Here is a 17,955-nt window from a genome sequence, read left to right on the forward strand (position 1 = left end):
GTTGCTTTTTCTTCTCAGGACCATATAACAACTTAGTGAATGAATAACTAGGTGGCTTATGCACTAATTATTAACCTGCTGAGCATGTATGGAAGCAGATATATGCAGATGTAAACCTTTTCCCCTTATCATTTTATCTGAAATGTAAAATTCATTTCCACAGTAACATTAAGCATGTAATTTTACAAACAGAGAATGCTATATGGGTCTACCAGAAACATTCAGATTCTCCACTTTCGTGTCTATGAAATCCAGAAAAAAAAAACTAAACCAACTCACTTATTGCCATTGCATATTGATCCAAATCCAAACAGACCCAGATCCAATCCATAATGGGTTGGACTTGGGTCAATATGCAATGGCAACAAGGGAACTGGTGTAGATTTTTTCTGGAATTCATGGACAAAAAAAGCAGAATTTTTTGACTATTTCTAGCAGACCCATGGTAGCATTCTCAGTTTGTAATATTACATGCTTAATGTTACTGTGGAAATGAGTTTGGCCCTACCTGAAGGGTTTCTGACCTAAATCTCAGCCAAACCTCTCATATAAAATGATGAGGTGCAGGAGTTTAGATCTACATAAATGTCCTGCATGCATGCTCAGCAGGTTAGTAATTAGTGCATAAGCCTTCTAGTTATTCATTCACAAACTAGTTATATAGTCCTGTGAATTAGTTTTAATATTTGGATTCCCTTGTATATTATTATATTCATTCATGGCATTATAGTGAATATTTACTTTCATGAATGTTTGAAAACATCCATGCCTTTTGTAGCATCTTTTAATAATGGTGCAACATGCAGGGCCTTAATAAAGTTAAACGTACAGGGGCTCTAATCAAGAGCAAAAGAAATATTCTGTCTGTAAGATTTTTTTGGCTGGTATCTTGATTCTTCCCAGTCTGCTTACTTATATATTATTATTTTTTAATGTGTCAAATAAGCACAGGAAGCCATTGTGGAGGAGCAAGAGAGTCGGAAAGAAGAGAACATCCACTTGACACGATTCCTGAGGGTTCTGGCTAATTTCTTTGCTTTGTGCACTTTGGCTGGGAGCGGTTACCTTATTTACTTCGTTGTGAGAAGATCCCAGAAGTTCGCTCTAGCAGGCATTGAAAACTACGGATGGTGGGAGAGGAACGAAGTGCGTTCCAGCACACTTTATTTTCTAAAACAGACGTGATTTAGGAGAGCTAAAATTATGCAGAGAAAAATAAATACAGGCAGTCCTCAACTTAGAACAGTTTGTTTAGTGACTGTTCAAAGTTATAACGGCACTGAAGAAAGTGACTTATGACTATTTTTTCACACATATGACCATTGCAGCGTCCCTGTGATCCCGTGATCAAAGTTCAGATACTTGGCAACCGACTCATATTTATGACGGTTGCAGTGTCCCGGGGTCAGGTGGTCACCTTTTGCGACCTGCTGACAAGTTACGTCAATGGGGAAGCCAGATTGACTTAACAATGGTGTCACTAACTTAAAAGCTGCAGTGATTCACTTAACAACTATGACAACAAAGGTTGTAAAGTGGGGCAAAACTCACTTAACAAATATCTCACTTAGCAACGGAAATTTTGGGCTCAGCTGTAATAAGCTGAGGACTACCTGTAATTTGAAGAGGAAAGCATTTACTATTATTAGTCTAACACAATTAAATCAGAGGGATAGAGTGTAGTGATAAATAAATTATATCAGGTTATGTTTGGAGAAGGGAAGATGCCTGTTGCATCATAATTTGGCTGTTATTTATGTTAGCTGTTTCAGGATGTATGTGTTCGCATAGCTTGTCACTGAAGCTTTTCATTTGCAGAATGGACATAAAGGAATTGTAATGTTATTGAAATGATTTTTTCATAAGAAGTTTTGGATTGCATCTACGGTACTCTCATATTCAATTTTCACAGAAATTAACAAGATAATTCAAGGCTATGATGGTCCCATAAATTTAGGTGAGAATTATGTATGATTTAAATTAAGATGGATGGACTCTGTCGTCTTGGTGAATAACTTGGTGAAAATTGCACTTAAATACTCAACTGTTTCTATGTAACGCTGTAATACCATTTGTGCTGAAGTAATGCAATTGCAAAATTTGTTGGCCTTTCAAACATTTCAGTCAAATGTGAAATCCAGCTGTATTACACCTCTGCTGCTACAAGCGATGAACACATGTTCTTGTCAGATTTGGAATGTAATATTTAGTGATTACAGCACCAGAGTTTCACAATCTAAATATACTACGCTTGATATTATTAGGACTGTGAAATGCTTTGGATCTAGTTGGATCCAGTTGGAGAAAAGCAGAATCCATGAAGAGGTGCTTATACCCCAAACCACAATGCTCTAATATTCAGAGTAACTCAGAGTTATAATAGATTGTCTGAGGCATTCTTGGTGCTCTTTGAACTTGGTTGTTTTCTTGCAGATGTTTCATTACCCAAACTAGTTAACATCATCAGTGCTAGTTTGGACTAGCACTGATGATGTTACCTAGTTTGGGTAATGAAATGTCTGCAAGAAAACAACCAAGCTCAGGGAGCACCAAGGAACCCTCATTTCAAGTCTGAGCCACAAATATTCTCCTTTATTAGATTGTCTTCTACTACTACTGATCTAGATTCTGAATCCAGCATATGTAAAATAGATGGTCTTGGGTCAGGGCAAGACTAGAGTTGGCTCACCTTATTTCAGCAAGAGTTCTGTTCTAGTTTACAACTGCAGAATTGTGAAACCACTGATAATGAGAACTTGAATCTGTGGGAATTGAACAATCTGGTTCCAGAGTCCCAGAAAATGGCCAAGAATTCTCTGCAATGAACAGTGGTATGTTGCAGGAATTAAAGTATATGGGCTGATTGGAAGGAGGGAAAGAAGCTCTGTGGTTGAGCTGGGCTGGCTGACAAGGAAAACCAGCAACAGACTGCTGGGAAGATGAGGTGTTTGACTGGTAATTTTATGAGTGAGTAAAATCAGCATAAGGTCAGAACAAGATCAAGCCCCTGGCTATGCAAATCCATTTACCATAGATGGTGAGCTTAGATAAGAAGTATGGATAGGAAGTATGAAGAAGTGTGTGTGGGGGGGGAACATGATAACTCTTTTCCAGTACTTGAGTACTTGAGGGGCTGTCACAGAGAAGAGAAGATTGACTTATTCTCCAAAGCACCAGAGGGCAGGACAAGAAGTAATGGGTGGAAGCTTGTTAAAGAGATATCCAACCTAGTAGTAAGGAGAAATTTTCTGACTGTGAGAACAATTAATCAATTGAACAGCTTGCCCCTCACAGTTGTGGCTGCTCCATCACTGGAGGTTTTCAAGAATGGACTGAACAACCATTTGACCTGGATGGTATAAGGTCTCCTGTCTTGAGCAGGAGATAGGACTAGAACAGGAGTCCCCAATCCCCAGGATGTGGCCCAATATTGAGCCATGGCCTATTTGAATTGGGCCCCGTGAGTGGCTGGCTGGAGCATGCATGCGCACCTCAATTTGCACAAACAGTGGGCCGGCAGTCAGATCTCCGTTCACACAAATCAATCTGTGCACATGTGCACTGGTGCACTGTTTGCGCTGGCCTGCCACTCATGTTAGGGCTGCATGTGTGTGTGCATGCCAGCCTGCTGCTCATGCAGCCCAGTTCCCCTCTCTCCCCCAGCCAGGCCGTCAAGCCACAAAGGTTGGGAATCACTGGACTAGATGACCTCTGAGGTCCCTTCCAGTTCTATGATTCTATGTTCTATGATATGCCAAACTCGTGGATAATAAGACTATAAAGACCCGTATCACTCATCATAACTTTATACCCTGGTTTCATTCAAATGATTCTCTAAACATGGTTTGGAGGATCACAAATGAAGACAATTTGCATGTTTCTCTCCTTTCACATGTGAGACTTGAGTCCGTGCTTCCTATTTGAATTAAATATATCTCATATTGTAAACTACTTGATTTTAGTGGTCCTTTCAAATCTAGCTGCAAGCATGGTTTATAATCCTGCTTTGTTAGAATTGTTCGGTGTACAGTCACTTGTTTTCAAAATCTTGGCAAAATGGGTTTTAATGCAAACATTGAACATTTGCACAGCATTAGGGACTGACTGAAGAGATTACTTTCAAGTGAAGTGGTTTAACCAGCAGAATATCATTTGTCATCCCATGCAGAAACACATAAATAATGAATTCTGCTAGCAATGATTATAAAGTATCTCTGCTATATTTCAAAATATTTATTAGCTCAAAAATTGAATCCAAAGTATTAAAGTCCTGCTGCTGTTATCATTCATAAAACAAAGTTCTATAAGATGTTTCTGTAGACAGAAAAAAAATATTGAAATGTTGGTTTGGGGATTCAGTGATTAGAATTATACAGGGCTATAAAAATAATGCAGTCAAAAAATTGATTCCAAAATTAATACATGGGGGAATTTGAGTTCAAAAATTTGCTCTGGAAAAAAAAGGATATTAGGGATAAATGTGCCCAAATATGAATGTGTTAAGAAAAGTTTTATATAACCTTAGTTAACATAAGAATGAACTAACATAAGAATGAACATTACAAAGATGACTAATCCACACATCTCTCTTAAGGCTGTAACTTTGGCACATTACTTGTAAGTTACAAGCAGACAGAAATTGCTTCTGCAAGATACATGTAAGATTTTTGTGTATACCTCTAAAATGTTATATGTAAAGTGACATATTATATTGAAGAGAATGCTGCAGATCAGGTATTTGAAAGAATGGTTAGAAGTTAAAAATCTCTGTTTTTATAGGAGATTTTAGAATGGCATTGCTTATTTAGCACTCCCTATACCTGAGAGCAAGAAAGGGTTTTAAACAGAATGTAACAGAAAAACAGTATGTAAAAAAAAAGAAAAAGAAAAACAACAAGATAATGCTTTTGGGTTCACCTAAGGTAAATCTTTTCATCTTGACCAGGGTCAAATGCTCATCAGATTGCCACGATTCATTACAACTGAGAAATAAGTATGCCAGTTAAGTGTTATATTTTAGGCCAGTGATGGTGAATCTTTTAGAGACTGAGTGCCCAAACTGCAACCCAAAACCCACTTATGCATCGTCGAGTGCCGGGTGGGTGTGGCTCATTGGCTGGGTGTGGCCAATTGGGTGAGTGTGGCCCATTGGGTGGGCTGTGGTGGTAACNGGTTTGCCACCACTGTTCTAGGCTAAAACAAAGAATTGTTTTTGATTGTTGTTGATTGGATATTTCCAATTTGTACTGAATTGCTTAGGCCAGGGGTAGGCAACCTTGGCTCTTTTATGACTCTTGGACTTCAACTCCCAGAATTCCTGAGCCAGCCACGAGTCATAAGAGAGCCAAGGTTGCCTAACCCTGGCTTAGGGTGACTGAGGCAAATTTTTGAGTAGACAAGTTTTAGGTTCCATCTTGTTTCCTCTTTTACTTTCAATTACATTCCTTGTTTGTCATTATTAGATTTTTTTACTTGTTATATTAATCAGACATAAGCTGACACATGTAGGCTATGTGACAGAAAGAAGTAATAGTCTAGCTAGCAAATCTGTGAGTTGAAAACTTGAATTATTCTGCCGTTGCTTATATTAAATTTTCCAGCAAGTGTATAACCATAATAAATACATAACTCTTAATTATTACACTAATTATGCAGAAAGAAAATATATTTACTCTAAAAGGTAGGTTTTTATTATTATTATTATTCTCTGTTGCAGCTGGGATGTCTGAGAAGATTTGTATTACCGCACACAGTATGAGTTTGAGTGCATGATTTATAATATACAGCTGTTCATTCTTAATCAAGGTACATTATAATGGCCACCAGACAAGATTAAATGTTTTTATGGAACTGGAATATTGGAGAATGCCAGAATGTGGCTGTAATCTCAGCCTTGCATATAAATTCATAATGATACTTAGAAGTGCAAAGTCTCAGTATCAGTTACAGATAGTCCTGAATTTGCATCTATTTATTTAGCGACTGTTTGAAATTACTACAGCACTGAAAACTTACAATTGGTCCTCACACTTACAATGGTCGTAGCATCCTCACAGTTACATGATCAAAATTTGGGTATTTGGCAACTGGCAAAGTTACGATGTTTGCAGCATCCTGGGCTCATGTGATTGACATTTGCAACCCTCCTAGACACTTCCAACAAGCAAAGTCAATAGGGAAATGGAATTTGCTTAATGACCATGTGATTCACTTAACTGCTTAAGTGAGTCTCTTAATAACCGTGACATGAAAGGTCATAAAATTGGGCATGACTTACTTACAACTGCCTTGCTTAGCGAGGGAAAATCTGGTGCCAGTTGTATTATAATTTGACAATTACCTGTATTGTTCGGGTTTGAAGAAAGATGACATTCAAAAAATCAAAGGCCAGGAGTCTTCAAACTTGGCAACTTTAAGACTTGTGGACTTCAACCCTGGCTGGCTGAGGAATTCTGGGAGTTGAAGTCCACAAGTCTTCAAGTTGCCAAGTTTCAAGACCCCTGATGTAGGCCATTGAATTAATCCTGTACTAACAGTGGGAATCCAAATTAAAAATTCCCAACAGGAGTTGTCAAACCTCAGGGGACGGAAGTCCACCTTCTTTCTGGAATTTTTTTCTGATCTTTCTGTTAGGAAGTTTTTTCTATCAAGACCTTCCTTCATGTTACTCATGACAATTAATTTAGACCAGGGGTAGTCAACCTTGGCTCTTTTATGACTCGTGGACTTCAACTCCCAGAATTCCTCAGCCAGCACAGCTGGCTCAGGAATTCTGGGAGTTGAAGTCCACGAGTCATAAAAGAGCCAAGGTTGCCTACCCCTGATTTAGACTGATAAACAACCAGCCTTGAACTGCCATGTGACATCCTTTTAAGTATTTAAAGAGTGCTTTCATCTCTTCTAATAGTCCTGATGATCTCCATTCATCAAACTTAATTTCTAGATGCTTTGATCATCAACCTTTTCTGAACCTATTCCAGTTTGTTTGACTCCTTCAGTGGGAGAAAATACTATCAGCTGTAAAGAACAGAAATCTATTTACGTTTCTTATCTTACTGCTAATAACAATTAGGTCACTGATTAGTGGGATCTTTATTAATTTATTTCTCAAAATAAAAATGTAGATTTTTATTTAGGAATAATCCCCCAAAAGTAAACTAGTCAATATTGGTGTTCTGTCTTTGCTTATTTTTAAAAGGATAGTTTATTGCATTGGGCGTTTCTTTTCTAAGAAAAACAGTTTATAAATAAAATATATATTTTCCCCCAAAATAAACAATGCAATTAAATAAACAAAATAATACTTGACTCAAATATGACAAAATATAATCCGTGCATTAAGACGAGGTTTCATAAACAATTATGCAATGCTAGAGACAATGCTTTAAAGACAGGTGGGTAATTCTACGAAGGTGCCGTATGTTATTGGCGTGGAAGTGATTTCCCCAGTGTATAAAATTTAAAAAAAAAACAGGTGAGAACTTTGTGCGTTTCTCAGATATGTGTGCTTTTCATAATATGAATACCCAAACCAATAGATTCAAGGGTAGGAGAATTTGGTGACTTTTTCTCCTGTTTCTTAATACTATTTTTTGGGAAGGTAACTCCCACAGTTATAGTGTATGGGTAGATATTCTGTTACCTGCCTGATGTTCTTTGATCACAATATGGTATTTGACTGAGTGACTCAGTTGATTACCTGATGAGATCAGATATGCACCTTTTTTCCAAAGTTATTTCATCTGATGATTTAAGGATCTATCACTGTCTTACTGCCCTTTCTCTAGTAAAAAGAAAAACCTTTTTCTTTTTTTTTTTAGTTTCTGCACTGGTAGACCTCTTAGTGCTTTATTTTGATTACAAGCTACAATAGAACTTTGTTATTCTCTGGCAAACTATTTGGGAGTTTACCTTTCAATGGCGAAGAAAAGAGAAGAAGTAGAAGACAATAGGGCAAATAACAATACTGATAACAGTACTGTTACTATTTTTGTTATATCTTATTCTTTAAAAAGTGAATAAATATTTATTGCTACAAAAGCAGGGCCTGGTCATTATATTAAAACGTTTTAACTTTTATTCCCCGCTCCCCCAGGTGAATATGGTCATGTCACTTCTAGGAATGTTCTGTCCAACTTTATTTGATGTCATCAGCACCCTTGAAAATTATCATCCCCGAATAGCTTTACGATGGCAGCTGGGACGCATCTTCGCTCTTTTTCTGGGCAACTTGTACACCTTCATTATTGCTCTCATGGATGAAATCAACCTCAAGGCAAGTATTTTACTTTCTATATTTTCAGCTTTCTAGAAAGAGGTTCTAGATCTGAAGTTTTGAATTTCAGAAGTTAGAAAGATATATTTATAAGCCCTAATTCGGCTATTTATTAATGTCACATTGAGACCCATGGAATGCTAGTTAAGGCTTACTGGCTTTAACTGCAATTCACTCAGACTAAATTAACCTGGGACACAAATGTGACATCTTGGATTTTGAGTTGCTAAAGAGGAAATGATTCTTATTGTCGGAGGGGAATATATTTGCCTTTAAATTAAAATATTTGTAGAAGAAGTTTAAACATACATTATGCTGCTAGACAGCTGGTTTTAATCATAGCAAAAATAGCAGTCTTCTGATGCCTTATCATGTGCTTTCTGGAACAGAACTGTGTTTGTGAAATGATATTCTCAGTTACAGGGCAATATATGCACGATTTCCTGGATGTAGGTGTAATTTTGCATTTCATTTCCCCTGAATTTCATTGCTTAGGGTTCCCATGTTTTGACCAAAAAATATATCTGTACTTGGCTTAAGTCAAAACAGTAATCACATACCGGACTTGGCTTTCTTGTTAGAGCAGTGGCAATGTGATCGCAGGGGGAGGGGAACTCTCTCTATTCCCTGTCATGTTCAGATCACATCCTGGTGACTTGAGATTCTCTCATGTTACCCTCCTCTGCATGAGGTAGGACCGATTTGATTGGTGACTGATGGACTCATAGGATATCTGAAGTTCTGCTGCACGGTCCTGCTGAGGCCTTGGACAGAGTCAGGGCCTTATGACTTCCATTGGCCCACCACTCCCTGAATTCCCTGTAGTAGTTTATGGAGCAGTTGAGGGAGCTGGAAAAAATTAAGAGAGATCTAGAACGCTACTGGAGGAAGACAAGGGATGAATCAAGAATTAGAGCCGCTATTAAGGCCTACTTTGTGGCATTTACAGCAGTGAAACATCACTATTTTTCTGCTCTTATTGCATCCACAGGGAATCTTCCAGTGGCCCTGTTTAGGGTTACCTGGACCATCCACGGGTGGTGGTGGTGGTTTTCAGAAAACTCCCTGCAGTTTTCTTGGCAAGGTTTTTCACAAATGGTTTGCCATTGCTTCCTTTCTAAGGCTGTGAGAATGTGACTGTCCCAAATTCATCCAGTTGGCTTCATGTCCAAGGCAAGACTAAAACTCACAGTCTCCTGCTTTCTAGCCTGATGCCTTAACCATCACGCCAAACTGCCTCTCCTTTCCTTATTACCTTCTGGGAGGAGGCTCCGTGGTATCTGAAGCAGAGCATCCAGATTCAGTCATAGTTTTGTTCCATACAGTATTAACCTTGTGAACTATAAAGCTTCCTCCTTCCATTATGTACGTATTCAAGATGGGCAGTGATTAATATTTATATGTTACTTCTATGTAAGGGCGCAGGTCTATACGTATGTTGTATATAGTATGTTTAAATGTGTGTTATTATGTGTACACTTTGAGAGCAAGCAACTAAATTTCATTTTTAATGTGTGCCATTGTGCCCACAGTAAAAAATGACAATAAAGGTCATCTATCTATCTATCTATCTATCTATCTATCTATCTATCTATCTATCTATCTATCTATCTATCTATCTATCTATCTATCTATCTATCTATCTATCTACCTACCTACCTACCTACCTACCTACCTATCTACCTATCTATGTTATAGTCAGTTTTTTTTCACACTGCCTCTGAATTATATTAATTAGTAAGATATGTGATCCAGGGGAAAAAAAGAGTCTTCATTTTTTTAGCTGGAAGAAGAGAAGATTGTAAAGCAGAACATGACAATCTGGCTAGCTAGTTTGTACAATGGAACCCTGCCAGAAAACATCACAACTCCTCCTGCTCAGGTCAACCCTGCAGATGTTCCCAGAGGCCCTTGTTGGGAAACCATGGTTGGTCAGGTAAAGCAGGTCTCATACTGAAATCATGTTTGTTTGCATACCGTTAGTTGCTTCTGCTGTTGTTAAGTTCTTATCACAACTCCCCATAATGTCCCTGTTGGAATTGCTTTAGGTGGAGCTGAACAGCAGGAGAAGGAAAATACAGTTAGGGAGCATATCAGTGTATTAATGTACCTAGGAAAATTAATCTAAATGAATCCATATTTTGAGACTATAGAGTCACAAGGGAACTGCCTGAACTTTTCTGAGTGAATCTGCTTATTCCAAGCCATATAACAATTTTAGCATTATTTACTTATTTTGTATTTAATTAATTCATTGATCTTGCCAGTGCTACCTGACTGTGTGTAAATTTTAGTGGAAACTCAGGAAATGAATTTGATAAAAAAGAAATAAATTGTAGACATTGTAGAACAACCAAACCCACCTGAGTAAGATTCAAGCTGACTACTTTACTTAAATCAGGAGTGTCCAACCTTGGCAACATGGCTGACTAGGGAATTCTGGGAGTTGAAGTTCACAAGTCTTAAAGTTGCCAAAGTTGGACATCTCTGACTTCAACAGAAAATGGGGGTGTGGTGGGGACACAAGCGAATCAGTCCAGCAATAAAAACCATCCACACATTTTTTTTTCCTTGCAGGAATTTGTACGATTAACAGTCTCTGACACTGTGACAACCTACATCACAATTTTAATTGGGGATTTCCTAAAAGCTGTTTTTGTCAGGCTGTTCAATCATTGCTGGTGTTGGGACTTGGAATATGGCTTTGTAAGTACTGACACCTTGAGTTGATTTTATTTGTTTAATTTACATAGCCGTTCATCTCGCAAGCGACTTTGGGTGGCATAGAACTAATTTTGCTGGGGTTGTGAAGGGCAAATCCTTCCAAAAGAGTCATTATGAGAACATTATGAGAAACGTTATTATACCTTACAGGTTGAAATAAGAGTTCTATATTGTACCATTGACTTAAAGTGCCAGATTCACTCCTATGCTCAGTGAATCCAGCTAAATTGACTTCCTTTGGTGGAGAGGATGTGAGAAAGCAAAACATGTGTATTAGTGTCATTTGAAACTTCCCTGCCCCCATCTTATATTTTTACTAGAAAAGGATTTAAGCTCAGATTGCATATGGAGACATAAATATCCTCTGAATATTTTTATTTATTTATATCCCACCTTTATTACTTTACAAATAACTCAAGGTGGTGAACATATCAAACACACCTTCCTCCTCCTATTTTCCTCAAAACAACAATCCTGTGAGATGGGTTGCCCTGAGAGAGAGAAAGGGGGAGAGAGAGAGAGAGAGAGAGAGAGACACACAGACAGACAGACAGACAGACAGACAGACAGACTGACTGACTGACTGGCCCAACTAAGGCAGGACTAGAACTCTTGGTATCCTGGTTTCTAGCCTGGTGCCTTAACCATGCTGGCTCAGGAATTCTGGGAGTTGAAGTCCACGAGTCATAAAAGAGCCAAGGTTGCCTACCCCTGCACTAGACCAAACTGGCTCTGGACAGTATTTCTGGAAAAAATAACCTTCCATGCGAACAAATAAGTAAATAAAGATAAAATAGACGACATACCTGTAAGGGTATCAACTTGACATAGAGCTTACCTGCGGGATCTCTTTGGAAACTTTCAGAATGGCATAATGAGATAACTCTTCTCTTTATGTGTTAATTTTCAAACACCCCACTGCAGAACACTTTGTCCTACAAAATAGTTAAAAGGTGAATCAAAGAAAGAGGAAGAAGAGAAGGGAAAAATGGTTGAAATTCAAGTGGTGGAATACATATTTAATCACAGGGTTACAAACTAATATAAGGGGAAAATACAGGGTTTTATCATAATTTTAGTTTCTGCCTATGATTTTCCTAAGGGCTCCTAGATCATCGAGTTACTAACAGACGGTGGTGAATTTCCATTTCTGGAAATTGAAATCTGTATTTCAGATGTTAGACACTCCATTCGTTTTACTCTTCTTTGCAATACATAGAACTTTGCATAAAACTATCGCCACTTTTCCTTTTTAATGATGCCAAATGAGTCAGGGATAATCAGCTTAATTCCTTACTTGAGATGTAACATCCGTACATTTTGCTCAGTTTTTGGCAGTGCGTTTAAGGGATTAGCATATGTTTTTCTGATCTACCAGCATAAAACATTTGAATTTAGGCAAAGATTTTATGCTTAACATAGGCAGGTGTTTCTTAGCTTTGGTAAATTTAAGAGGCAAGGATGTCAACTCCTGAAATTCCCCAACTAGAATGCAGAATTCTGGAAGTTGGGAAATAATGATATGTTTTTGTTTGGATTCTGTGTTTTGAAAAGCTGGGTGACAAGCAGATATAGCAGGTGGAATAATTTTTTTCCTTCCAACACTTTAACTGTAGGCTGACAAAAATCTCCATTTATTGATTTTTTTTATCCTGCCTTTATTATTTTTATACATAACTTGAGGTGGAAAAATATCTAATATCCCTTCCTTCTCCTATTTTCCCCACAAAAACAATGCTGTGGGGTGAGTTGAGGTAAGACGAATGACTGATATAAAGTTACCCAGCAACTTTTAGGTCTAAGGTAGGACTAGAACTCACCATCTCCTGGTTTCTAGCCTTAGCCATTATTTCTTTCTATTTATTTTTTTCTTCATCATGCAGCTGTGAAAGATAAAGAACCCTCTTCTAGAAAATTGTGATAACTTTAGTCAGGTTTATTTACACATTTTTCCTATCTGCCAAAGCCCATTTTTAATAAAGCCTGAATTCTGCCCTCATTTCTGGACTGAACATAATAAGTCCTTCTTATGGACTGATCTTAAAGCAGGTTAAAAGGGTAGGGAAGCCATTTCTAGTTTTCAGAGAAATTCAGGAAACACAATGCATTGAGGAGAGACGCATCGGCCTTCAAATTTGTAGGCTGTTACATGGTAGATGTGGGGAGAATGTCCTCACCCCCCTATCCACCCTCCCATCATTTAATAATAAAGGTGTCCTTAAAGTATTATAAAGATGACAGCCACAACAATGCTATTGAAACACTATCATGCACACAAAAACAACCTCCATTGCACTATTGTGGCTACCATTTGCCTGTTTTCTCTCTTCTCAAATCCTTCAAGCAATCCTGGTCAATAATGTTTTGGAGTTGTAATATTTAATTGACTTGTTTGACAGCCTCTGTATAAATTATAAATAATATAGAATCTTAAAGAAATCTCTATGCTTAAATAACTCTATTAACACAATGCAAAATTCAGCTTTAAAATGTCTACCTTCAGGAGGCAAACTATTTTTCAAAAATATGTGTTGGCAAGAGGAAACCTTATTGCGAAACAATTGCAGTAGAATAATTTTGCTTTTCACACCATCCTAAATGGTGTTATTGTACAAATCTAAGAAAATGTTCTGTTCTTTCCCCTCAGCCTTCCTATTCAGAATTTGACATTAGTGGAAATGTGCTTGGTCTGATCTTCAATCAAGGCATGATCTGGTCAGTGCAACTTGGGAAATGCAAAAGATCACACACACACACACAAAGATTTTGTAGAGGCTACAACATGGGAACAGGGTTGTAACATGAGAGTGAATTGTTTGTTCGATCTCTAGATCTGGGCACGCAATCACAATTGTAATCTGGTTTTGATTACACCTAAGTGTAATCAAGTGTCCTTGATTAGGTGGTTCCTTGATTATGAAAGAGTTTGTATCAAGAACTACCAGAACATGCCCTCCCCCACACATTTACAGGGCAAACCACTAGTATATTAAAAGAGAGAAAACTCCATTCTTTTCTAGCACTGATGATGTACTCTACTTGGGTCATGAAACGTCTGCTAGTAAAACACCAAACCCAGAGAGCACCAAGAACTCTGCAATTCAATGCTCTTCTATTGGTAGATCTACTCTCTCTCTGTTCCTTTTGAGTCTCCATTTCATGGTGTCAATTTTGACTTTTGTGTGACCTGAAATTCCCTGCTGGCTGCTATGAAATAACCTAGTATAAACTGGGCACAAGATCTGGTTCTTTCTCTGAAGTTAGAAAGATATGGGTTGGCATCCTTCAGACAAAAGCCATCCCATCTTCCCGGCAAGTAATTGAACACCACTGTTTTCATTCATTAACCACTTGAAATGAGAAAACGGACCATTAATTTCTGTTCCAAAAATCTCACAGAGAGGTCACAGCCTTTCTCTAGAAATGCACTTTCTTCCTTCTGTGATTTACTTTTCTGTGCCTTCCATTGCCTTATGAATGTGACTGGCAAAGCTACTATTTGAAAACTAGAAGCAACATGTTCGTGGCAATTATTAATAAGTAGTTTATACTCAGTGCTGTTGCTGTGACATTTGCTTGTTCTTGAGGGTAAAACCTGAGGAACTCAGTAGATACAAGGATGTGATATAATTGCATGTGTTGTTTTCATTTTTCAAGATGCTTCCCAGACTTCAAAGTCCACTATATCAAGCACCAAGGGAAGGAGCCCAATGACAACAGTTTTGAGCCCTGCTGGATGACAACAACTCTGATATTTCCCTAACTCTCCCAGATTGGCAGGTTCTGCTGTGGTTACTCTACCTGTTCTTTGCTCTAGATTTTATAGGATCATTTCACCATGCAATTCCCCCCCCCCTTTTGTTTCAGGATAATGGAAATGGGGATGAATAGAACAGGCCCTGGTTCTCTCTGAGCTTGGTTGGATTTTTTTTGCAGACATTTCATTACCAAACCAGATAACAACATCAGTGCTAGAAGAAAGTGGGATTTGCTCTCTTATTAGTTACTAGTGGCTTGCCCTGTCACTGTCAGTAGGAGTGTTCTTGATTAGATAGTTCCTTGATTATATCAAGAACCACCAGAACACCCTCCCACACACACTTAAAGGGAAAGCCACTAGTATATAACAAGCCCATTCTCTTCTAGCACTGATGATGTGCCCTAGTTGGGTCATGAAATGTCTGCAAGTAAACCACCAAACCCAGAGAGCACCAAGTACTCTACAGCAGGGCTTTTCAACCAGTGGTACGGGTACCACCTGTGGTACATTGGCACCTGGCAGGTGGTACACGACCATCCTAGAAAAGTGGTAGCGGGGGAGGGGAATGAGCTGAACCGGTGGCAGCACCGAATAAGCCTGAGCGAGAGATGGCTGGAGCTGCAGGGCTGTCAGGGCTCAGCGGAAGCACCAGGATCAGCGCCAGGCTCCAGCTGGAGCTCGGCGCTGATCCTGGTGTTTCTGCTGAGCCCAGAAGAAGCGCCGATCAGCTGGAATGTTGCAGCATCTCCAGGGTCTTGTGATTTACATTCAGATGCTTGGCAACTGATTCATATTTATGACGGTCACAGTGTCCCAGGGTCGTATGAAGTGACCAAAACCTGCTGCAACCACCCAGCAGACGGGGGGGAAATAAAAACCAAACACCCCCCCACCCCACCCCTGCTGCCAATCCTCAACAGAAATGCTCACTACAATGGAAACCTCGGACAGGAGGAAGAGTGCTGCCGGGTGGGCAGGCGTCTTGCTTGGCTGTGGCTTGGGGGGGCACTTTTTTCAGTGCCATTGTAACTTCGAACAGTCACTAAGCAAACTGTTATAAGTCGAGGACTACCTGTAGTTTATCACTTTTTTCCCCTTTTTTTTGGTCATCAAGTTTTTGACACCTTACTAGGCGACTGGTGGTACTCAGATATTGCCATATCCTAAAAGTGGTACAATGGGTGAAAAGGTTGAAAAGCCCTGCTCTACAGTTCAATTCTGAGCTACAAATATGCTCTTCTATTGGCAGATCTCCTCTCCCTCTGTTTCATTTCACAGAGAAAAGAATTGGCTGTAACACAACGTCTCTTTTGTCAAGACAGGCTTCACTAGAATGTTAGTAGCTTGGGAAAGATTCTGTTATTTCAGGGAGAACCTCAAAGGAAAGTGAACCATCTCCTCTGAAAGATGTCACTCGCAAAGTTCTGTGGAGATTGGCAACAGACATAAGAAAGTAAACTGAGCTTGTATTTTCATCCCCACTCTCCTTCCTGGCAAGTAGATTGGAGAGCTTTCACAGGTCTGAGTAGGGCCAATGATACTGGGATGTATTGATTGGATGACAGCTATTAGTCCACAGGCCTTCTGGGTAATATTTTTTTTTTGTAAGGCTGATTTATTGTGGGCATGCTACATGCCAATGGTAAGCAGGTCTAAAACAAGCAGCAAAAAGATTACGGTAGTCCTCAACATACGGCCACAATTGAGCCCAACATTTCCATGGTTAAGGAAGATAGTTGTTAAGTGAGTTTTCCTCCATTTTACAACTTTTCTGGCTTCGGTTGTTAAGTAAATAGATAGATAGATAGATAGATAATTTAATTTGTATACCGCCCTTCTCCCATAGGACTCAGGGCGGTTCACAGCATATTAAAAACAAATAGTACACAAAATACAAAAAATACAAAATACAAAAATACAGAAATACAAAAATCACTGCAGTTGCTAAGTTAATGACACGGTGGGTAAGTGAAGCTGGTTTCTGCATTGATTTTGTTTGTCAGAAGGCCGCAAAAGGGAATCACATGACCCCGGGGACACGGCACCCGTCATAAATACAAGGGTCCAAATTTTGATCACATGACCATGGAGATGCTATAACGGTCCTATGTGTGAACATCAGTCGTGAGTCACTTTTTGCAATGCAGTTGTAATGCTTGAACAGTCGCTAAATGAATGGCTGTAAGTCGAGGACTATCTGTAAATACGGTCACCTTTTTTCCTGATCCCTTCATTTTTCTGGCCACTCCTTTTCTCACATTCTGATATCCTCTTTTCTTTCTCCTCCTGCAGCCAGCCTTGTTAGAGGGCTGAATTGCTCACTTCCAAAGGTCTTCCGAAACCGGCCTCTGTGAAGTTAAACTAAGGGCAGGACGTGCCTTAGGATGCGGATTGCCTTCGCTTGCTTTAGCCTCACTTAAACTCAGAATATTCATATCCCCCGTAGAAGCTGGATGGTGAACTACTAAATTCCTTGAGCAACTGAACAATTATATGCTAATATCGTAACAGATCATCCAGAATTAGCAACCCCATCAATCACTTCAAGAATAATTCGGCACAGACCTCCTTATATTGTAATGAACATCGATGCTGTTGTGAATCCATTGAGACACTTCACTTATGCTGTTCAAGTAATGTGTTTAGAAAAAAGTAGTGGGGTATAGTATTGCCTCCTCTTTTAGTGCTCAACATATGGATTTAAGGGACCCCAATATTCTGACATCATGCTTCTGGTGAGATGATGACTTGTGAGGGCTACATATTTGTGACAAGAAATTTTATATCTGTTTTCCAAAACTAGGCATGAACTGTCAAAACAAGGTGATTATTTTCTTGAATTTTACTAAATGTCTAGCAAAAAATTACTCATACAGGCGAATATTTGTAGCTCAGGGTTGAAATGAGGGGTCCTTGGTGCTCTCAGAGCTTGGTTGTTTTCTTGTAGATGTTTTATCCAACTAAGTAACATCATCGGGGCCAAGGTCAGAGATCACCAAAATCAGAGAGCACCAAGGACCCCTCAAAAATTACTCTTATGCCAAACTCTAGTGTCTAGTGTCCTTTCTCACCCTCACCTCTTTTGGGGAGGAATGATATTTCAGCTTTGTTAGATTTCAGTCTGCTTTGCACAATTTTATTATCCCACAGGAGAGAAAAGGAGTAAATACCACTTAGTTTAATCTAAAATATATGC

General features: G+C 38.9%; 1 protein-coding gene across 1 annotated transcript in view; it reads left to right on the top strand.

The window, feature by feature from the left end:
* Positions 1–17,955, top strand: part of TMC1 (transmembrane channel like 1) — a 48,532-nt gene that overhangs the window by 24,390 nt on the left and 6,187 nt on the right. Inside the window, exons 11-15 of the mRNA XM_015816689.1 lie at positions 952–1,146; positions 8,096–8,275; positions 10,059–10,211; positions 10,853–10,981; positions 13,647–13,714. Of these exons, the coding sequence (XP_015672175.1) occupies positions 952–1,146; positions 8,096–8,275; positions 10,059–10,211; positions 10,853–10,981; positions 13,647–13,714 (725 nt within the window). The remainder of the gene's footprint in view (positions 1–951; positions 1,147–8,095; positions 8,276–10,058; positions 10,212–10,852; positions 10,982–13,646; positions 13,715–17,955) is intronic.

This window comes from Protobothrops mucrosquamatus, unplaced genomic scaffold (assembly GCF_001527695.2).
Source record: "Protobothrops mucrosquamatus isolate PMUCROS unplaced genomic scaffold, P.Mucros_1.0 scaffold_117, whole genome shotgun sequence".
In the NCBI taxonomy this organism is placed as follows: domain Eukaryota; kingdom Metazoa; phylum Chordata; class Lepidosauria; order Squamata; family Viperidae; genus Protobothrops; species Protobothrops mucrosquamatus.